This window comes from Peromyscus eremicus, chromosome 15 (genome assembly GCF_949786415.1).
Source record: "Peromyscus eremicus chromosome 15, PerEre_H2_v1, whole genome shotgun sequence".
NCBI lineage: Eukaryota > Metazoa > Chordata > Mammalia > Rodentia > Cricetidae > Peromyscus > Peromyscus eremicus.
Genome location: NC_081431.1, coordinates 64,440,432 through 64,463,930, shown reverse-complemented (window position 1 = coordinate 64,463,930; position 23,499 = coordinate 64,440,432). Strand labels below are relative to the sequence as shown.

Below are 23,499 nucleotides of genomic sequence, written 5' to 3'. Positions count from 1 at the left end.
CAGTCAGCATCTCAATCTTTTTCTTACTTGTGTATTTTGAGGCAAACCACTATCCTTCCCCGCCTCCAAGGTCATAAAAATATTTCCCCCAGTATTATCTTCTGAAGGTTAGATTCTATTCAGGTTGCTTTTCAAGGACGGAGGATTAAGTTCTGAAACTGTTGGAAAATATAAACTAGTCCAGTAGCAAAGTTAATTTTGGTTCTTCGAGTTTTTTTAGCTTTAAGTAAAATAGCCTTTCAAGAGCATAAATAATTGAGAATTTCTATTTAAAATGATAAATGATAAAGTACATTTCCAGGTATTAAAAATGTAGGAAAAAAAGGGCTGGAGAGATGGCTTCAGTGGGCAAAGAACTTGCTGTGAAAGCATTAGGACCTGAGTCTGGGTGTGACCTCACACACGCACACGTGCGCGTGTGCACGCACATACACACACACACACACACACACGTACACACACACCCACACACCCACACTCCCACACTCACGAATAAGAAAGTAGAGGAGAGCGGGTCACATTCTCTTACGTGAGTGAACACAGCCTCCCTGCTGAGCTCTTCCCAGCTGTCACTTGGGGTCCATGCTTCGGCAAACTGCAGAAAAGCCCACTTTTCCTTGTCATCTTCTGCAGCCTGGAGTTTCTCCTTCCTGCCGTTCAGTGTGCTCCCAGTGACCTGGGCCTGAGACGGAGACACGGGGATCTTAGGGCAGTCACCCCTAGCTCACACTCCCTGATTGGTCATAAAGTTACCCACCGAGAAAGTCTTATTACTTCAACAGATCATGGCTTTAGTAATGTGGTTATTCAAAATTACAATGTAATTAGCAACTGTTTGGGGGAGATTTAATAGAACCATGACACAATATTCACTTTCTTTGTGACATTTTTATTTTAATGTTTATATACTTGGGAATTTTCCCTAAACGTGATTGGTCATTATGTATATTTATACTCACTACTCAGAACTCACTGCCAAAGAATGTTTGTTTATATCTCCCCCCCCCGCCAACTCATGGGGAAATCCCCACTCTTGGTGTGATGATGTTAGGATGCAGGGTCTGGGGAAGTGATTAGATCATGAATGTGAGGTCCACTTTCAGTGGATTAGTGACAGAATGCATTTCTATTTATTTCTATCATAGTTTGTTGAAGTAGCTCAAATTACTTATAAAGAAGTTGGTGTCCCAAAAGTGTGGCTGCTGCCTAGAAGTGTGCGAGTGTTTACAAAGTAGGGAATGGATAGAGGCTGGGAGTTTAAGTGTGCATGCTAGTGATTCCACAAATGGAACTTTAACGGTATTTCCAGCCAACAAGGAGAGCAGCAGAGAAAGCATCTCTCTTCTTAAAGAACACCCACATAATCATGAACAGAATGTTGCTGGGAATACAGACTGCAAAGGCCATTCTGGTAAGGTTTCGGATGAAAAGGAGGAACTTGCAATTAGAAACTGGAGGAAAGGTCACTTTGTTCAAAAGCCAAGAATGTAACTGTGTGGACAATGTTCTAGTTATTTCTAGAAGAAAGAACCTGCAAGCATCTCTGAGATTTCTGAGGATGTGCTGAAGGAACAGGATGGCTCCTCTGACTACTTGTGGTAAATGCAAGAAGAGATAAACACAGACGGAACTGTTAAGAAAAAGGTAACAATTTCAATTTGGGGACATTCTTGGCTCATCAAGACTGTGCAAATGAGAAAAACTGTTTGGTAGAGAACGTTGAGGTATGTCCAAGTGGCCATTTGATGTAACAGTTGGCATGGACATGAACTGCAAACTTAATCAGCCAACTGAATAAAAGTGAGAAGCAGACAGGCTGCCTCCGTAGAAACAGAGTCAGCTGGGGGCGAAGCAATCCCAGACAGAATGACAGAGTGAGGGGCCGTCAGCCTTCCTGAACTGCACACAGCTGCAGCACAGCACTGCCTGGCTGGAAAACAAAACAGGGGAAGCAAGACCACAGAGGCACCGTGGGGATCACAGGGTGCCACTCTCACCACAGCCCTGGCAGGGTGGCGGGGTGTAGTGGTGGACCTGCCTACACGTGGATTTTAAAAACCAGTGCCCTTGTGGTGTGGTTGAGCATTCCTTGGGTATATGCCCAAGAGTGGTATAGCTGGATCTTGGGGGAGATGGATTCCCAATTTTTCTAAGAAAGCACCATATTGACTTCCAAAGTGGTTGTACAAGCTTGCATTCCCACCAGCAGTGGAGGAGAGTTCCCCTAGCTCCACATCCTCTCCAGCATAAGGTGTCTTCAGTGTTTTTGATCTTAGCCATTCTGACAGGCGTAAGGTGGTATCTCAGAGTTGTTTTGATTTGCATTTCCATGATGATTAGGGATGTTGAGCAATTCCTTAAATGTCTTTCAGCCATTTGAGTTTCCTCTGTTGAGAATTCTCTGTTTAGTTCTATAGCCCATTTCTTAATTGGACTGTTGGGCATTTTGATGTCTAATTTCTTGAGTTCCCCGGGTGGATCTCTGGGAGTCCAATTAGCGAGAATGAAGAGGGTTTATATGAGCGAGAATTGTTGAGACCAAGGTTGGATAAAGCACAGGGACAAATAGCCAAACGAACAGAAACACATGAAATATGAACCAATGGCTGAGGGGTCACCAACTGGATCAGGTCCTCTGAGTGGGTGAGACAGTTGATTGGCTTGATCTGTTTGGGAGGCATCCAGGCAGTGGGACCGGGTCCTGTGCTCATTGCATGAGTCGGCTGTTTGAAACCTGGGGCCTATGCAGGATCGCTTGGCTCGGCCTGGGAGGAGGGGACTGGACCTACCTGGACTGAGTCTACCAGGTTGATCTCAGTCTGCGGGGGAGGCTTTGCCCTGGAGGAGGTGGGAATGGGGGGTGGGCTGGGGAGAAGGTGAGGGGGGCGGGAGGGGGGAGAACAAGGGAATCCATAGCTGATATGTAGAACTGAATTGTATTGCAAAATAAAAATAAAAAAAAAGTTAAAAAACAAAACAAAACAAAAAAACAGTGCCCAGGGAGCTGCAGGGTGTGGGGCTGCCCAGGGGAGCTCTGAAGGTAGGAGCTCTCTTCACCCTGACAGAACCTGAAAGCCAAGGCAGGGGCGGAGCCACCACAGAGGGCGTGGCCAATGCCTAGCTAAGACAAGCTGATCTCTCCAGCACAGGGGATCCAGAAGGCAGGGCTCCTGCCCTAAGGGCCTGGAGGATGAACACCAAGCCTTCATACTGAATTTGCCCTGTGAGGTTTTAGACTTGCTTGGGACCACCTAGCCCTTTCTTCCTCTTGGAGTGTGAATGAGGACTCCAGACATTCTCCCACGGTTGCAGTTAGGAAGCATGTAACCTAGTTGGTTTCAAAGATCTCACAATTGGAGAGGAACTTCACCCCAAGACGAGTCTCATCCATATCTGAGTTAGATAATATTTAGAGGAGATACTGGATTGTATAATTAATGCTGGAAGGAGCTAAGATTCCTGGGCCCCTGGGACAGGATGGAGGAATGCATTTTGCATGTGAGAAGCACATGGATTTTGTGGGGACAGATAAATGGCTAGTTTTATAACTTGACACAAGCTAGAATTACCTGGGAAGCTCTTAATGAGGGTTGCCTAGATCAGATTGGCCCATGGGCATGCATGTGAGGCTATTTATTTATTTATTTATTTATTTATTTATTTATTAATTGTGTGACACTATTTCATGGGCTGGGTCCTGAACAGTGTAAAAGTGAAAAAAGGGAGCTGAGTAGTGAGCACGAGTTCACTGCTCTCTGTTCCTGATGCAGATGGGGCATGACTGGACCAGCTGCTTCAAGCTCCTGCCTTGATTTCCCCCAGTGACTGGCTGTGACCTGGGCTTACACTTCCACGCCACGGTTCTTCTCCAAAGGAAGTCAGGGCAGGAGCTCAAGCTGGGCAGGAACCTGGAGGCAGGAGCTGATGCAGAGGCCATGGAGGGGTGCTGCTCACTGGCTTGCTCCTCACGGCTTGCTCAACCTGCTTTATAGCACCAGGACCACCAACCCAGGGATGGCCCCACACACAATGGGCTGGGCTTTCCCCATCAATAACTAAATAACAAAATGCCCTACGATTTGCCCACAGCCCGGTCTTACAGAGGAATTGTCTCCACTGAGGCTCCCTCCTCTCTGATGACTAGCCTGTGTCAAACTGACATTAAACTAGCCAGCATAAGACCTCATGAATGAGATCCCTGCCCTTGTAAAATGAAAGCAATCTCACCTTCTTTCCACATGGGCCTCCAACAGGAAGATGGCAGTCTACCACCCTTACCCAGCTTGACCATGCTGGCTCCCTGATGCCAACACCCATCCTCCAGAACCGGGGGGTAATCCGAATCCATTCACCACCCAGTGTATGGTATTTGTTACAGCATCCCCAATGACTAGGAAATCCTCTTCCATAAGCACCCTTCCATGTGGGGAAAAGAGACAGCTGAGGAGAGGTACAGGCTGTCTTCTGGTAACATTAGTTGAAAACTCAAGAATCTTTTTGGAAAATATTCAGTAGTTTGGTCTCAGTCACAGAAAGGACATGGTCCTTCAAGTGTTCGGTTCCAGCTGATCCTAGCCTCATCTCTAAGCAGCAGGAGCAGTCATGAAGACACTCGTGAGAGCCTGTGTGAGGCATAGTGGAGACGCTGCGTCAGTCTTAGCACGTGAGAAAATTTGGAGGAATAAAAAAACAATAGAAAAAAGGCTTCCACCGGAGCCAGAGAGGTGGCTCAGGAGTTAAAAGCTCTTGCAGAGGACCCACAGTTGGTTTGTAACTCCAGCTCCAGGGGACCTGATACTCTTGTCTGGTCTCCATGGACACCAGCAGTCATGTGTACATACCTCGACATGGACATACATACATACATACATACACAAAGTTAAAAATGAATCTTCTTAGCTGGATGGTGGTAGCTCACGCCTTTAATCCCAGCACTCAGGGGGCAGAGGCAGGTGGATCTCTCTGAGTTTGAGAACAGCCTGGTCTACAGAGTGAGTTCCAGGACAGCCAGAGCTGTTACACAGAGAAACCCTGTCTCAAAAAAACCAAAACCAAAACCAAAAAGACAAAACAAACCAAAAACAAACCAAACCAAAACAAACAAACAAACCAAAACAAAACTCCTTTAAAAAAGAAAAGAAAAAGGGCTTGGAAAAAAATAGCCATGGACATCGATGCCTTGGTATGGTAGAGGATGGCAAGAAATGAAGCACTAACTGAATCCTTTATGACCGTAGTCTCTGTAACTGTTACTCTGGTATACCTAAGTCGTCTATGCCTGGACACACTGAAACTCAGCCTCTTAGCTCATGCAGCACACAGACCATTAAAACCCAAGCGCTACCTTTCGGTTCAGCATGGCCCACATGAGGCTGTCCAGAGTGCCGTTTGCAATAAGGTAGTGAATATTCACGGAACTGCACTGTCCAATGCGGTGAGCACGGTCTTCGGCTTGCTTGATGTGTCCAGGGTCCCAGTACAACTCAGCAAAGACCACGTGGCTGGCAGCTGTAAATGTTAAACCCTAACAAAACAAAGCAAAGAAACTGAGGCACACATAGCCGAACATGAGGTGTACACATGCAGCAAGAGCCTCCTGAACACGGGAAAAGGAGAGAGAAGGGTGTTCTGTCAGCTTTAACTGTCAGCTCCACAGCCTAGAGTCATCTGAGAAGGGAGAAGACAGCCTGGCCTGTGGGCATGTCTGTGAGGGATCGTCTTGACTGTAATTGATGTAAGAGGGCCCGGCCCCCTGTGGGTGGCAGGTGGTCCCAGCGAATGTAAGAAAGCTAGCTGAGCATGACTGAGTGAGGCGGTGAACAGTGTTCCTGCTTCAGTTCCTGGACTGCCTTTCCTCAGCGATGGACTGTAACCTGTACACTGAAATAAATCCTTTCTTTCCCTAAGTTGCTTCTGGTCAAAGTGTTTTTACCACAGCAACAGAGATGAAAGTAAAACACTAAGAAACTTAAAACAAGTGAGTCAGGCAATGTGAGACATATTAGAAAGATTCAACTGATGAGCAGCAGATAAAAGCTTCTTACTGCACGATGCCAAGTGAACTACAAGGGAATATATTTGAGAGACATTTCAATAGGCAGGTTTATGGGTACCAAACACACATACAAAACCTCTTTATCCCTTGGAAGAGTTAGATTCACTTTACTGCTGGAAAATCTAACAAAATACATTATAAAACAGGCTATAATTTGTAACACATGTATCCATGGCAACTAGGCATCAAGCTCTGACATGCTCTTCATTTCATTCAAACTGCTGTGCTGGAAGTGAGAGAAACATGTCTCTAGTCATGCGATTTCCGCCTGTGAAATCTCTCATGCTACGACTCCAAGACCCCGAGTTTACTGTCTCTGGTCCCAGGGTGTCATGCCGCTGCTGTATTCTCTGTGCAGCTGGCTTTGGCATGAACTTGAAACACTGTGGCAGGAAAGCATTAAGTCTAATTTTACACCCCATGCATGAAAATGTGTCAAGATGCATCGCTTCTATAGTGGCGGGCTGAGTGAACTTGGAAGCATGTCTGACTGTGGCCACATACAGCTAAAGGTGTGGGCAGTGGGTGAAGTCTGCCTTGCTTTAGAAATACGGTTTAATCCATGTTGTTCACAATGTGGAGCTTCTATGAGGAATGACTCTTTTTTTTTTGAGATTGCTTAACCATTATTTTCACTTTAACTTAAAATATTTTGTGTTATACCAAAATCATACTTTGTTGCCTACTTAATGATCATCCTTAATGAATAATTCAAATTCCCTGAAAATTCGTCCCTTCATAAAATGGGTCAGAAGTAATAAAAACCAGGATAAACTAAATACAATATTGAAGTGGTGCTGCTATTTAGGAGGGCAAAGCCATATTAGAGGTAATATTGAAAAACAAGTGGTAGTATCAGAGGGAGACCGTCAAGCCTGTCAGAAGCACATATGACCACGGCCAGAGCAGACGCTCAGTCAGGAAAGCGCTTGCCTTGCAAACACGAGGACCTGAGTCCTTTTCTCAGCTCGCACATAAAAAGCTGAGTGTGGTGGTGTGCACTTGTAATCCCAGCACTCGGGAGGTGGAGACGGGCAGGATCCTGGGATTCACTGCCGGTCAGCCTAGCCTAATCGGTGAGCCCCAGGTCTCAGTGAGAGACTCTGTCTCAAAAACACCAGGTGCAAAAGCCCAGCGTGGTGGTGCACTCAGAAGGCAGAGGCAGGCAGAAGTCTGTGAGTTCAAGGCCATCCTGCTCTATATAGTGAGTTCCAGGACAGAGAGGGCTACATAGAGAAACCCTGCCTCAAAAACCCCAAAACAGAGAAACAAACAAAGACACAAAGCAATCACCAAACAAGCAAGGTAGATGATTCCTGAGCTACAATTCCAGACCCCTGAGACTCACACATGACCATGCTCGCAAGATCATTATCATTCTAAGAAGCAGTCAGTCTTCAGTATGAGCTATCACCCAGAACAACGCCCTTCCTTCTTACCTTTGTTCTTATGGGGACATCAATCTTCAAGTATATAAGAGTTGACTTATATAAGAGCTCCAGGAGCACAACCTTGAATAAAATATGAGTGCCCTGTACATTCTTAATTTCAAGATGTCATTTATTTTTAATCATATCTTAAGCTCATAATAGCCCTGCCTTTCCTGTCTGGTTTCAACTTACTTATCATGTCTCCTGACAGGGACACTCACCCGTTTCTAATTTTAGGTTCTTGGTAATATTCTCCATGGCTAGAATATTCTAAACAATATTTATGTCAGATTTTAGAAAGTTTAATCCAACATAAGGAAGTACTGAGACAACTCCTAGTGGGTCCCTAAACTGTTTTGTCCTTACAGTTTTTCTACACACAACATTTTATAGACCTCAACTAGCTGGGTAAAAACTGATCTTTAATATATAACAAGTGTATACCATGGAAGTATGCTCAGACACTCAGTCACACACACTCACATACACCCTGCCCCCATGCTAAATGATGTGAGCCCAAGGCCAGCCTGGTCTACATAGTGAGTTTCAGGACAGCCACGGATAATAAAGTGAAACCTCATTTTTAAAAGACAAACAAACAAAAAACACAATGCTAGAAGGCATGTGGTCCTAAGGACTTTGTGGAGCTATTACTGGCAAGGTAAACGAATCTGCATGATAAAATTACATTAACTAATTGTGTGTATGTGTGTGCATGCACATGCACAGAGGTCAGAGGACAACCTGAGCCACTTTTCTCTGGTTAGGGTGGCCACTGGCAGGATGTCCACACCCAATGGCTGACTCCACATCCACGCGGACATGGGCAGCACTGATTGGACACTCAGTGGGTTATTTTTTTAAAAAAGGAATGAATTTGGGAGGGAGATGTGCTGGAGGAAGGAAGGGGGTAAGGGGCAGTAACAACTAAGATAAATATACATACATGTGAAATTTTCAAAGAGTCAAAATAAGAGGCTGCCTTCTATTATATTTTCTAGCACTGAAGTAGAATGGATACTTACTACAGTAGACATCTAGATGAAAAAATTAGTTTTATAAACCAAAGTTAGCGTTAATGGACTTCTTGTTATTTCCATGGCACTTTCTTATCAAACTTAGACCTGAATCTCTTACCTGGCCAGCAGCCTGAATGCTCAGGATAGCCACACGAGTATCGGGGTCCTTCTGAAATTGATTAACCAGGTGAATCCTTTCTGAAGATGGAACACTTCCATCTATTCTGATGTAACGAGCCTAGCAAAAGGGAAATAGCAAAATTAGACAAGCCCTAGTCAGCCTTCCTATTTTACATATTTTATACTTTATTTTAGTAGTCATATAAAGATGCAAATGGGTTAAAATGGTACATCAGCAAATGTTATACAGTAAGAATCATAACAAAACATAATTTCTTACTTAAAGATTTTATTATACATATTGTGTGTGTGGATGTGGGTTTATGTGCATGTGCATGCACACACATGAGTGCCATGGTATATATATGGAGGTCAGAGGACAACTTACAGGAGTTGGCTCTCTCCTTCTACCACGTCGGTTTCAGTGACTGAACTCAGGTTATCAGGCTTGGTGACAAGCACCTTTACAAGCTGAACTATTTTGCCATTGCTGACTTTTTAACGTACTTGAAGATAGGTTTTATGTTTAATGTATCTTAATACCACTGTGATGGTTTGAATGAGAATGGGCCCCAGTTGGTGGAACTGTTTGGGAAGGATTGGGAGGTGTGGCATGTTAGAGGAGGTATGTCACTGGGGGTGGGTTTGGAGGTTTCACAAGCCCACACCATTCCCAGTTAGCTTTCTCTCTGCCTCGTGGTTGTTGTCTCAACATGTAAACTCTCAGCTACTGCTCCAGCATCATGCTTGCCTGCTACCATGCTCTCTGATATAATGTATTCACCCCCAAAACTGTAAGCTCAATAACTCTTTCTTCTATAAGTTGCCTTGGTCACGGTGTCTTTATACAGCAATAAAAAGTAACTAAGACAGCCATCAAAGCCAAGGACAATTGCTTTTATGCAACAGAAGGAAGCTCTATGAATATTTTTTTAATGAAGCAAATGTTTCTTCAGTAAAATTCTATGAAAGTTAACACGCAACCTTTAGGCAGTAGGTAAGAATAACTTTAGGTTACAGGATAAGGTACTGCAGAATAAAACCAAAACCAGACGAGAGGGAAAGAAGAGACGATTTTGTTGAGGTATTAAGGAAGTTTAGAGAGTGGTACATGTGTTTCTGAAACACAACCAAATGTAACTGGGAAAGTAACACTAAATCTACCATTCACGACCTCTTTTTTTCACATTATTAAACTTGAAAGAACTATGTGAGATGACTGTATCCATTGAAGTGAGGAATTAAGACACCCACACACACCTTTAAAAACGGAGACTCATTAAGTGTTAAACTGAATAGACTTGTCTTCAAGAACAATTTAAGCTGTGAAAAGAGCTGTGTGTTAGAAATAGCTAAAAAGAACAAATTCAACCTTATAAAAATAAGTTAAGCTGCCAGGTTGGGGGTGGTGTGTGGCACATGTCTTTTTATCCCAGCACTCAGGAGGCAGAGGAAGCCAGCCTGGTCTATAGAGTGAGTTCCGGGATAGCCAGGGCTACACTGAGAGACCCTGTCTTGAAAAACCAAAAAAAGAAAAGAAAAAAAAAAGTTAAGTTAAATTTCAAATCAGACTGTCCAAGCATTGTGTGATATTTTGTTTGTGCTCATTAAATGAATCATTAAATGATTTTTTTTTTTAAACCTACCTAGCCGTACATATGAGTGAATGTGGGTAAGCGGTTGCCCCAGAGCTGAGGTGTGGTCGGTCCTTGCTTTCCACCTTGTTTGAGGCAGTCTCTGGTCTTCCTGATGTGTACAGCAGGCCAGCAGGGTTCTCCTGTCTCTGTTTCCCATCTCAGTGCTGGGCGACTACATCTCAGTCCTCAGGCTCACAGAGCAAACTCTACTCACGGACTCCTCTCCAGCCCTAATTAGTAACTTTACTTCACAAAGCATACACAATCTGATCAATGAACCACTCAGTATCCCTTTCAGATTACTCCTCTCAGGAGCTTTCTAAAGAATATACTTGGTCAGAATAGGGAAGATGGGGAGAAATTTGCCTCGCTCCATGAATACCTACACTTGTAACTCTGTAAAGCTGAGTGAGAGTCCAACACATCAGCAGAACGGATGTGAGGAAAAGAAGTGGACTGCTGTGCCTGGAGCAGAATCTAGGAAATTTAAGACTAAATACATTCAGAATAGAAAAATAATATGAATCTATTTTTTTGTCAATGACTTAAAAATTAGTTGTAAAGTTAATGAAGTCTTTCTTAGAGTGTAAAAATCAACAGAACCTCTCATGTTATGACATCACACCATGCTACCATAAATCCCCCTGTGAAGGAAGATACCGGAACATATTACAAACACATCAGTTAGCACCTAACATGGCTTTAGTTCTGATTTTGAAAACACTGACCTGTACTGGCTGTATTGCTCTGTGAGTACAAGGCTCACACCACTTGCCAGGACATTTCCTTAGCTGCTGCCGCACACCTGTGCCAGTGCCAAGCATTTACAGGACAGATGGCAGGTAAAGCTTTGAAATGATCAATGGGAGATGTCATCTCTGGCGTGAACACTGGAAACTGAGGTGGATCTCAGAGGGTTCAGGGAAGATCACTGGCCTTATGGATTTGGCCAGGTCAACCATGTGGGTCACCCACATGGGCCATACCCTTTAATGAGTCCATATTCTTTCTTAATAGCGATTTTCCATAGAGTATATGTCCTGGAGGTTTGAAAGGTCTGAAAGTTGGGGGGCAGTAATTTTTACTGACTTTATTTTCTTCTATTAGCCACATTTAGGTGTGTTTATGAATATGCCACTCTTGTGTGCTATATCCAGGAACAGGAAGGGAGTCCCTTATGGAGTTAGGACAGAATAGCCTTAATCAACTCAGATCAATTGGATAAAGGAAAAGTTTAAGATTGAAAAAAGGAAGAAATCAGTATGCCATGGTCTTAATATATTACTAAAATTTGTAAGAAAAAAATTAATAAATTATTGATAAGACAATGCATTTTAGAAACACCATCCCAAGAAGGTTAAAAAAACTCCACATAAACCATGAGATTAAAATATTCAGTATAGCCAGGCGGTGGTGGCGCACGCCTGTAATCCTAGCACTCGGGAGGCAGAGGCAGGTGGATCTCTGTGAGTTCGAGGCCAGGCTAGTCTACAGAGCTAGTCCAGGACAGGCTCCAAAGCTACAGAGAAACCCTGTATCGAACCCCCCCCCAAAAAAAAATTTAGTATAGTGAAAATATGCATTCTAAACATTATTTTATAGAAAAATGTCACAATACCTTGTTTTCGATGACTGCTTCTGTGCAAGCTTGGAGCATACTTAAATGGTGAGCAAAGACCAGAAATTTAAGTGACTCATTCTGAAGCAACATCTTAATATAGTCCTTCACCGCACCTGCCTAAATATTAAAGACAAATTTTATTAACATCATCAAAATTTTTATTAAAGCACCATGTCACTTTTAATAAAGGAAAAACAAAAAGCTCCTGATATCAGTTAGTATCTTTAGATATCCACCTCCATGACCTTCAGCAGCTTTTTCTCTAGGCAGCTACTAAACTGGAACCCCAACATGTAAGGGATGTGTGGAAAAGTATGTCCACTGTTTTTTTTTTTTTTATTGCTGTGACAAAATATTTAAGAGAAATCAACTTAAAGCATGGGAAATTTCTTCTGGTGCCAAGTTTCTTTTCAGTCCCTGGTCAGTTCTGAGTACTGGGGAGGCAAGAACATCATGGCAGGCAACCTGTGGTGGATGGTGCTGCCCATCTCACAGCAGCCATGCAGCAGGGGGTGAAGGCACCATGGACTAGATACACACCTTTTCAGGACACACTCCCATGATCCACCTCTTTCAGCCAGGCTCTGACAACCTACTCCACACCACTTCCCAATGATGCCACCAACTCACAGACCAGTGAATTCAGTCACTGATGAGATCAGAACCTCCTCAGAGCCCACAGTTAGCAAGAAAGCCTCTAGACAGGGGCCTTGGGGCACTTCAGATTAGAACAGCAGCATGGGTGGAAGGAGGGTGAGGAAAAAGAAAGGAGGCTGCATGGGAGGAGAATGGCACCGTTGTTTAGAAGATGGGTTCACACAGTGAAAAGGAAGGGATTAAGGAGGAAAAGGAAGAAAATGAGTAAGAACTTTTAAAGACTGGGACTGACGTTGAAGGCTGAGGAAAACTTGGTTCACCTTCTTAAACTGAGATAGTGAGGCAGCCTTAGGGAAAGGCACTTAGAGAAACAGAAAGAGGCTGGGAGACATGGAAAATTAGTTGTCTCTAGAATGGAGAAGTGTGCCTGCTAGTTTTATGTCAACTCGATACAAGCTGGAATCATCTGGGAAGAGAGACTCTCAACTGAGAAACTGTCTCCATAAGACTGGCCTGTAGACAAGCCAGTGGTCCTGGGTTCTATAAGAAAGCAGGCTGAAAAAGTAGCTACCACAGTTAGTTAATTTTTCATTCTACTGGGCATGATAAATTTAATTCAATAGTTAGATATACTTCGATTGGTTTTGAAAATTATAAATTTATAAACTCAAGTTCCATTTGCTTTTGGGATACCATCTTACAAGGACTCCAATTTGCAGTAAGGCTCGTTAAGGAAGGGAATGGCTCAGTTGCCTTTAGCCTACTGGCTATGGGTGGGATAGGACCTCTGTTGGTTTTTTCTGTGTCGAACACACAGATTGCAAGCCCAGCGCCACTTTGAGAGCTTTGGCAGCAGTTAATTCTGCAGCTCACACACGATTGAGCCTGTATAATAATGAGTATTCAGAGACGGGTAATGCCTGGGGGGCACTCACCAACCTAAGACAGAATGCCTGTGTGGCCTGGGCAGGCGTCTCCATGATGGGTAAGGTGACCTGCTGACGTCCCACGCAACCTAAGTCAGAAGCTCATTTTTTAGTAAAGGGGGGACCTCTAGGGTCCTGGCCCCCGTTTTGGGTAACTGTTGCCTTGCTTGCTGACCTTGACCTTGATATCCTCCCTATGCTAATTCCCTGCCGGGTTCCACCCTCCTAAATGCTTAAAGGAAGTTCCTTGTCTGTGTATCCTGCATAATGGGTGTTAACAGCTTAGATGCAAGATTGTAAAACATCAGCAGCGAACTTCTGCCCTCTGGGGTTCTCCCATTGTGCTGTAAGCCTGTATTTAAGACCTCTTCCCTCCTTCAATAAACAGCATTCAGCATTAAATAAATAAATTAATTAATTAAAAAAATAAAGCCAAGACAGCATAATCTGAAAAAAAAAAAAAAAAAAGGAAGCAGGCTGAGGAAGCCATGAGGAGCAAGTCAGAAAGCAGCACTCCTCCATGAAAGCAGCACCCCTCCATGGCCTCTGCATCAGCTCCAGGTTCCAGCCATGCATGAGTTCCTGCCCTGACTTCCCTGGATGATGGACTTACGATCTATAAGGTGAAATAAACCTTTTCTTCCCAAGATGTTTTTGGTCATGGTGTCTCACCACAGCAATAGAAACCATAATAAAACAAGAAGGTTCTGGAAGAACCTGAAGAGACAGGCTCAAGAGCACCAGAGGAAGGTCTAAGATAACAGAATGAAACGGAGTTGATGCAGAGGAATAAAAATCATGAAAATTAACACTGAGTGGGCATTCTTAGCTAAAGTCTCTCCATGTTATCCAGAAAGAGTAAGAAATAAGGATAGGTGACTTAAAATTAAAATAAAAATATGAATATACTATCTCTTAATTGTTACTGGGAGATTGTGGTGGTATATGCCTGTAAATCCAGGAGGCTGAGCCAGGAAGATTACACATTTAAGACTAGTTACTGGGTTATACAGTAACTTCCAGGCTAGCCTGGGCTCCTGAATGGAAAATAAAAAAAGGTTGAGGGGCTTGAAAAATGGCTCAGTGGTTAAGAGTGCTTTCTGCTCTTCCAAAAGACCCAAGTTCTGTTTCCAGCACCTACACTGTGTGGCTCACAACTGCCTGGAGCTCCAGAGAATATGATGCCTTCTTTTGGTCCCATAGGCTGCTAAGCGCGCGCACACACACACACACAAACAAAATATAAATGTTTTAACAAACAAATGACAAAGATTTGGTTACTTAGACATTTTGGATAAAGATGGCAGGCTGAACTCACTCAATTTCTATTCCCTCTTAGTCTAAGAATAGCAAAGGACATGGGCACAAAAGTCAAGAGCAAAATCTATGGAAGCTAAGAAGTACCTGATTCCCCATCCTGAGAGATCGTAACCTGGCAATATGGAATGAACAGGAGTACCTGATTTCCAATGCAGCCATGTAAAGGCCCAGGAGGGACAGGGTGAGGGGAGCCACAGGTATTGACTGTCCCTATCCTGGCAGCAACCTGGAGTCTATTCTTCAGATGGGGTAAAACAGAGCTTGTGTGGATAAGTGCTGCACTGAGGGCAAGCAGTGTGGTGTGAGGGCATGCTTAAAGAAGATGCAGGGCATGCTTAAATCCCCAGTGCACCAGCGATGAGTGCCAGGGCCCACAGAGAGGTGTCTCAGTTACGAGGGTTCTACACTCACTAATGAGTTGACGCTGATTATAAAAAGGCTGGAGACTGCGAGCGGTCCTCTACTCTCTCTACTCTTTGACCTTTTGTCTTCTGCCGTGGGATAAAGCAGCAGCACAAAAGCCTTCATCCTTGATATTGGACAGTCCAGCCTCCAGCACTGTGAGCTAAACAACCTTACATTGTTTATAAATGGTCTAGTCTCAAGTACTCTGCTATAGAAGCAACCGGGCATCAGGGAGTAGGCACAGTGCATAACAATTGTGAAGATGAAATTAGGGTTTTATTAATTGATACTGAAAGACTGGGTATATAGTTCAGTGGTAAAGCACATACTTGCCTAGTGTGTACAAATTTCTAGGTTTGATATCTAGAAGTTAGAAAGGAAGAAAGTTAGGAAGGAAGGAAGGAAGGGAGGGAGGAAGAGAGAGAGGGAGAATGAGCAGGGAAGAAGAGGAAGAGGAAGAAAAGGGGGAAAAGGAAGGAGAAGGAAGAAGAGGGGAAGGGTCTAATAACATATATAGTGAGTACTGATCAGGCAAAAGTTAGCATAATTTTAAAAATCAGTAAAATTATACACTTGGATGGAAGGACGGGAGTAAGAGACAGGTATGTATCTGGGGAGGGGGCAGAGACATAAAGAAGTAAATTTTTATCCTGACTATTGACGAATCAATCGATGTGGCTGCAAACTACAACGGAAGCAGTAATGTAAACTGAGCTGCCACAGAAGCGGTGTTGAGATCTGAGTGAATTAGCAGAACAAAGAACAGCGCTCAACTTTTACAAGAGCCGAGAGAGGTGGCCAACGGGGAATAAAGTTAGACTTCTTTTCTGGAGTGATGGTTTTCTGTTGTTAACATAGCTTTAGTAATCTTTAAATTAAAAATTAAAAAATACCTACCTAAAATTCATATGTATTAATTGCAAAGCCTCAAGGTTTTATTCTGCAAGCTGTATTTTGCATGTCTAAGTTTTCTGAACAATGAAATTCATGATACAGTGAGCCTGGAGGCCGGCAAGAGCTTTGGATGTCAGTGCCTCAGGAAGTGGAAATGAAGTTCTCTCAGAACAAGCAGCTATAAATTCCAGCTATGTCGTCATGGCAACCAAAGCACTTTTATAAAGTGCATGTTTGCCTCAAGAGCTATATTTACTGGGATAGGCCTTTCAGTAAGTACATGTCAAGTTGGAATGCATAAAGGGTACATTCATTACACTCCAAATCTAGATTGACAGACAGAACAACTGCTGTAACCTGGTCTCACATGCCCTCTTCCCAAGTGAGCTGTTCCCACCCTCACCAAGACCAGAGCTGCTGAGAAAAGAAGGCTCAAGCTCTTTGCACCCATTCCTTCAAACCACTGCTTTAAAAGGCTTGTGGTGGGGGCCGAGGGCTGGGGAGATGGCTCACGGGTTAGGACTCATGCCACACGGGCATCTCAACGCTGGGCAAGGCTGCACGCACCTGTAACTCCATTCTTGGGAAACAAAGACGAGCAAGATCCTGACAGCATGCTGGCCAGCCAGCTTAGCTAAATTGGGGAGCTTCCAGTTCAGCAAGAGACCCTGTCTCCAGGGAATGTAATGACCTTATTATTCCTCACTGCATTTTGAAGTGGGATTCTACTCACGTTAAGCTGATAAAGCAATTAAATAGGAAAAATACTTTGTACCTTAAGGGAGCATGCTTAAAGAATTTCCCTTCAGCACATAAGGCACTGAAGAATGCTACTATTCCCAAAGTGGCAGGAAATTTTAAGTTACACTTGGTTTTAGTAATTTTCATTAAAAAACTGGCATTTCTCTTGAAATGGCTTTCTCTAAAAATGACATAACGTTGTAATGTGCCCCCAAATAAGTGACATCTTGTTTTTAAAAAGGTTTATTTGAGGGCTGGAGAGATGATTCAGTGGATTAAGAGCACTTGATGCTCTTGTAGAGGACTCAGCTTTGGATCCCAGCACCTACATGGTGGCTTACAACCGTCTGTAACTCCAGTCACAGGGGATCTGACGCCCTCTTCTGTCCTCCATAGGTACTGCATGTACATGGTGCACATACATACATACAGATAAAACACCCACACATGAAAGAAACAGGTCTTTAAGAGGATTTGTTTTTTCCTTTGACATTCCAGTGACATTTTTGGAATGCATTCCTAGCAATTACTGGACTCTGCCAACACCAGAGCTAAGAATGTTACCAGACAGCCTCTGGAACCTATAGTAATGTCTCCCACTTGGCTGTGAGCTGCTGCCTAGCTAATGTCCTCAACAGTGTACTTAGTGAATGAACTGATCTGCATTTTTGTTTCCTTCTGTGACTTTACTAGAGCAGATGCCCCCAAGAAGGTGTTGGATCCTCCGGGGCTGGAATTACAGGTAGCTGTGAGCCAAGCAATGAGGATGCTTCATAGCAAACTCTGGTCCTTGGCAAGAGCAGTGTGTTTGCTCAACCTCTGAGCCATTTCTCCAGTCCTGAACATCTGCCTTTCCATCAACTGTGTCCACCCTAAGTATTATACAGTAAGATACAATAGACGCAGGAAAAAAAGGTCTTTCTTGCTGGGGATCGAAGGCTCAGTGGTAAGGGTGCTTGCCTAGTTTGGGTTGCCTGGTTACACCAGTTCTCAGTATCCCTGTGAGTTTACACAAACTGTCATCTGCTTGAACTGTGCAGCCCCATTGCCTTCTCCTTTCGACTGGCTGCATCTACTTACACGTTCCCTAAGACACCTTTTCAGTAGACTTCTCCTCAGTGCTCCCATTGCATCTGGGATTGAAACGGTAAGCAAAGCCTTTGGCAGGTGGATATTTATTTCACTGGTCTCTCCAAATGGCTTCAGATTCTTTGAGAAGTAGACACGGTCATTTTCACCATGCCCTCCCAGCGGCCCACTTCATAACAGGGACTCGATGTTATCCATCAGGAAAAACACCTTTTTAAAAGTTTTGTTTTTAGGGGTTAGGATTTAGCTCAGTGGTAGAGCACTTGCCTAGCAAGTGCAAGGCCCTGGGTTCGGTCCTCAGCTCTAAATAAATAAATAAATAAATACATAAATAAATAAATAAAAGTTTTGTTTTTAAAAGGAAGCTTCAACACTAATGCATTCACTGTAATAACCAATCTACAATCTGTACAACTTCAATTTAATTTTCAAGCTGGTATGGGAGAACTCAGCAACACATTTTGTCACAGAAAACAAAAGTAGCCTGTAACTAGTTACCTCATAATCAGCCCACATAACCCACACGGCAGATAAACGGTATTATTCAGAGTTATAGACTCTAACTGTTGGAATTCAATAACATGGGGGAAGATGTAGTGAGTGTCTCCATTTTGTGACGGCAGGAACTAATGGTTTCTGGCTGTATCCACGAATAGAAAAATGTCCAAAATACATGGATGGCTGAGAACAGAGCTGATGTGAGGGGAGGAGGGATGAATAAAATCTCCACAAGCCTGAGTGCCAGGGACGGGTATTCGCTTCACTTTATTTTTAAGAATGTGACTCAATTTCCAGACAGCTGATTTTAATCTCCTTTTTCCCAAGGGTTTGAGTTAGATGTCAACTTCCTACTAATGACAGCCCCAGCATCCTAACACAGAAAAGAGTCACCTAAGGGTTTTCTGACTTAAGAGACATCGTCTGTATTCAGCATCGAGCACAAAGACAAATAAGCAAACAACACAAGATGGTTATTAACGCCTAGAACAACGCCTGTCAGAGAAGCGTAGTTAGATGGAGTGTGATGTATCGACTGTCGTCACACTGTGAACAGTGATCACCATCAGATGTTAACTCACGAGTAACCTGGAACTAACACCGGAAGACGGAGGTTTCCTTCCAACTTATGTCCTGCATTTTCACTCCCATAAATACGCCTTTTGAACTCAATACTCAAAAAACTAAACAGAATACGCATGAAAGTTTAACTTAATTTTTCCTTTGAAATTGAGTCCTTTATTTTATGTGAAAATTCGCCAACTCAGAGAAGGTAGTTTTTTTATTCATATTTGTTACGAAGAGTAAAATTCAGTTTTCATGTTAAGTTTACGACTGAGACTTCAAGTTAATATGAATGTGCAGGCATGTATGCACAAACAAACTAGGACAACAGTCAAAGAAATTCAGTGAGAAAATAGTGTTGTGCACACACACAGTGGGTACAAATTACGATTAAACAATGGAGCACTGTGATAGATCAATGGAGCACTATGATGTCACAATAGAGCACTGGGATAGAACAATGGAGTACTATGATGTCACAATGGAGAGCAGTGATATCAACATGGAGAAGTGTGATAGAACAATGGAGCACTGTGATTGATCAATGGAGCACTGTCATAGCACACTGAAGCTCTGTGATAGAACAGTGGAGCACTATGATGGCACACTGGAGCACTGTGATGTCACAATGGAGAACTGAGATAGAACAAGGGAGAACTATGATGTCACAATGGAAAACTGTGATGTCACAATGGAGCACTGTGATGGAATCATGGAGCATCCTGATGACACAATGAAGCACTATGATGTCACAATGGAGCACCGTGACAAGAATGGAGCACTGCGATGTCAAAATGGAGAACTGTGATGTCACACTGGAGCACTATGATGTCACAATGGAGAACTGTGATGTCACAGTGGAACACTGTGATAGAACAATGGAGCACTATGATGATACAATGGAACACTATGATGTCACAATGGAGCATTGTGATGGAACAATGGAGACTGATGATACAACAATGGAGTACTATTATGTCACAATGGAGCAGTGTGATAGAACCATGGAGTAGTATGATGTCTCAATGGAGAACTGTGATGTCACCATGGAGAACAATGATGTCACAATGGAGCACAGTGATAGAACAATGGAGCAATGTGATAGAACAGTGGAGCACTATGATGTCACAATGGAGAACTGTGATGTCACAATGGAAAACTGTGATAGAACAATGGAGCACTATGATGTCACAATGAAGAACTTTGATGTCACAATTGAACACTGTAATGATACAATTGAGCACTGTGATGATACAATTGAGCACTGTGACAGAACAATGGAGCACTGTGATAGAAAAATGGAGCACGGTGATAGAACATTGGAGCACTGTGATAGAACCATGGAGCACTGTGATGTCACAATAGAGCACTATGATGTCACCATGGAAAACTGTGATGTCACCATGGAGAATTGTGATAAAACAATGGAGCACTGTGACAGAATAATAGCGCACTATGATAGAACAAGGGAGCATTGTGATGGGACAATAGAGCAATGTGAGCATAATGAACGACTCTATAGCACAAAGGAGCACTGTGATGGTACACACACACACACACACACACACACACACATACACACACACACATACACACACACACACACACACACACACACCTTTAAGAATACAAAAATCAGCCAGGCGGTAGTAGCGCACTCCTTTAATCCCAGCATTCGGGAGGCAGAGGCAGGCGGATCTCTGTGAGTTCGAGGCCAGCCTGGGCTACAGAGCGAGATCCAGGACAGGAACCAAAACTACACAGAGAAACCCTGTCTTGAAAAAACAAAACAAAAATCTGTGAATCTCCATCTTTATGTTATGCTGTGTAAAGAATTAACTCTAAACTGGATGGTGGCACACACCTTTAATCCAAGCATTCTGGAATAAGAATTAAGTGAATCTCTGCAGAGTTCAAGGCCAGCTTTCAGGCCAACTAGGGCTACCTAGTAAGATCCTGTCTATAAACAAAAATAAAAACAAACAAACAAACAAAATAGAATTAACTCTAAAAACTTCATAGATGTACCTATGCACTCTAAAGCTAGAGCATTAGTAGAAGAAACTTGTGTTAGGCAAAAGTTTATCAGGACTCAAAAATCAAGAAAAGAAGAATGAAAAGGACATACTGAAATATTTAAAAATTACAAATTTCTGTTCTTTAAAATGGTATGTTACAAAAATCAAAATGGGAGCCTGTGCAATGGTGGCCTACGCCTTTAATCTCAGCACTGAGAAAGCAAAGGCAGGTGGGTCTCTGAGTATGAGGCCAACTTGATCTGTGTATCACTACAGTTCCAGGACAGTTAGTGCTATATAGAGAAAATCTGTCTCAAAAAAAACAATGAATGAATGAATGAATAAATAAATAAGTAAGTAAATAAATAAATAGAACACACAGGGTTGGGGGCAAAATTTACAAAGATATATATGTATGTATGAGGATCCATTCCTAAACATAAGGAATCCTTATAACCCAATATTAGCAGGAGTCCAATTTAAGTAAACAGGTCACAAGAGAAAATAAATAACTAAAAAGAATATGAAAATATATCCAAGATCCTTGTCTGTGTATCCTACATAATAAGCATTAACAGCTTAGATGCAAGATTGTAAAACATCGGTAGAGAACTTCTGCCCTCCGGGGTTCTCCCATTGTGCTGTAAGCCTGTATTTAAGACCTCCTCCCTCCTTCAATAAATGGCATTCTGCATTAAATAAATAAATAAATAAATAATTAAAAAAAGAAGATATATCCAGTATAACTCCTACTTGGGAACAAACAAACAAAACCCGAAATAAAAAAGCACTTCCTGTCCACAGAAAAGGAAGCATGACAGCACAGTGCCCTGTGCTGACAAAGACGTGGGTCCACTGGAGCCCCCATGTATGCTAGCACAAATGCAAAGTGGTCAAACGCTTGGCAAAGAAAGGGTTTTGGAAGGCAAGCATGTGTTTCTCTGACACCACAGTCCTATGTCTAGATTTCTGCCCTCAAGAAATAAAAACGATGTCTAGGGCCAGAGAGATGGCGGAGTAGGTAAAAGTGCTTGTTATGCAAGGTTGATGACTTGCGTTTGATCCCTAGAATCCAAGTGAAAAACCTGGATATGGTGGCACACACCTGTAATCTCAGCACTCCTAAGACAGGATGGGGGTAGAGACAGACGTAACAGGAAAGGAAGCCTGCTGGCCAGCTAGCCTGGAATATGCAGTTCTGTCACAGAAACAAGAGACCTTGACTTAGAAGAGGCAGAAGGAGAGAACCAACTCCTGGAAGTTGTCCTCTGACTTGTACATGCGGCATCCATGTGCTCCTCATAATAACAATAATGCAACAAAATCAAAAATTTCATGAAAATGGTGACTATATAAACAGCCACATGGATTATCACATTATTTTTATTTATAATAGCATATTCTGCTATCAAGGGACACCCTAAAATTTGGAATACCTTAAAAGTCTAATAACTAGTGAAGAAACCATAAAAAACTAAGCTGTATTTCTATACATTGGAGGATACACAGGATGTAATAGAAAGAAAAAAATTACATAACACCCTGGGTTAAACCAAGAGCTTTACAGTACATGAAAAAAACTAAACTTAAGGCTTCATACTGTGTCCCGGGAATTGTGAAAATTTAGTGATTCAAAGCTTATATGCAATGGCCACAGTTGGGGTGAATGGAACGGAAATGGCTGGGGTAAGAGACCTTTTGGTGTAACAGAAATAGCTTCCAGATTTAACTGCGGTGTGCCTGACTATGTACATCTGATAAACCTTAGTGACCTATAGAATTTTGAAGATTTATTTATTTTTTTTTAAATGTGTATGAGTGTTTGCCTGCATGAATGTCTGTACACCACATGCACGCAGTGCTCACAGAGGCCAGAAGAGGGAGTAGGGTTCCCTGGAACTGGAGCCACAATGCAGGTGCTGAGACTTGACAAACAAATCCTCTGGAACAACAGCCAGTCCTCTTAGCCAATGAATCATCTTTCTAGTCCCTATCTATACATTTTTTTCCTGAGACAGGGTTTCACTGTGTAACACTCCTGGCTGTCCTGGAACTAGCTCTGTAGACCAGGTTGGCCTTGAATTTACAGAGATCCACCTGCCTCTTCCTCTCAAGTGCTGGGATTAAAGGTGTGCCACACTACGGGTTGGCTTCCTATCTATACATTTTAAAAGCATACATTTCAAGTTATGTTAGTTATAAATTAACAATCTACACTTTAAAATAATTTTATATATATAAAAATTTCTCAGAACTGTGGGTTGGAGAGATGACTCAGGGGTTGAGATCACTTACTACTCTTGCAGAGGACATAGATTCGGTTCCCAGAACCCATGGTGGGCAGCTCACCACCATCTGGAACTCTATTCCAGTGCACCTCGTATCATATGGGCTCTTGGGGCATTTGCATGCTGCATATGAACTCATGCAGGCACACATACATGGACATTAAAAAAAATTCTTCAATGTGCGCTCCCCACACAAGCCATGTGTGGTATTGTGCAACTTTGACCCCAGCACTCCAGAGGCAGAAGATTATTTGCAGGAATCATGTAGAGAAACCAA

At 42.8% G+C, this 23,499-nt stretch overlaps 1 protein-coding gene across 1 annotated transcript in view; it reads right to left on the bottom strand.

Annotated features, from left to right (window-relative positions):
* Zranb3 (zinc finger RANBP2-type containing 3) overlaps window positions 1-23,499 on the bottom strand; it is a 143,698-nt gene that overhangs the window by 34,674 nt on the left and 85,525 nt on the right. Inside the window, exons 9-12 of the mRNA XM_059280843.1 lie at window positions 11,880-11,999; window positions 8,623-8,742; window positions 5,345-5,524; window positions 530-682 (exon numbers count right to left, since the gene is read on the bottom strand). Of these exons, the coding sequence (XP_059136826.1) occupies window positions 530-682; window positions 5,345-5,524; window positions 8,623-8,742; window positions 11,880-11,999 (573 nt within the window). The remainder of the gene's footprint in view (window positions 1-529; window positions 683-5,344; window positions 5,525-8,622; window positions 8,743-11,879; window positions 12,000-23,499) is intronic.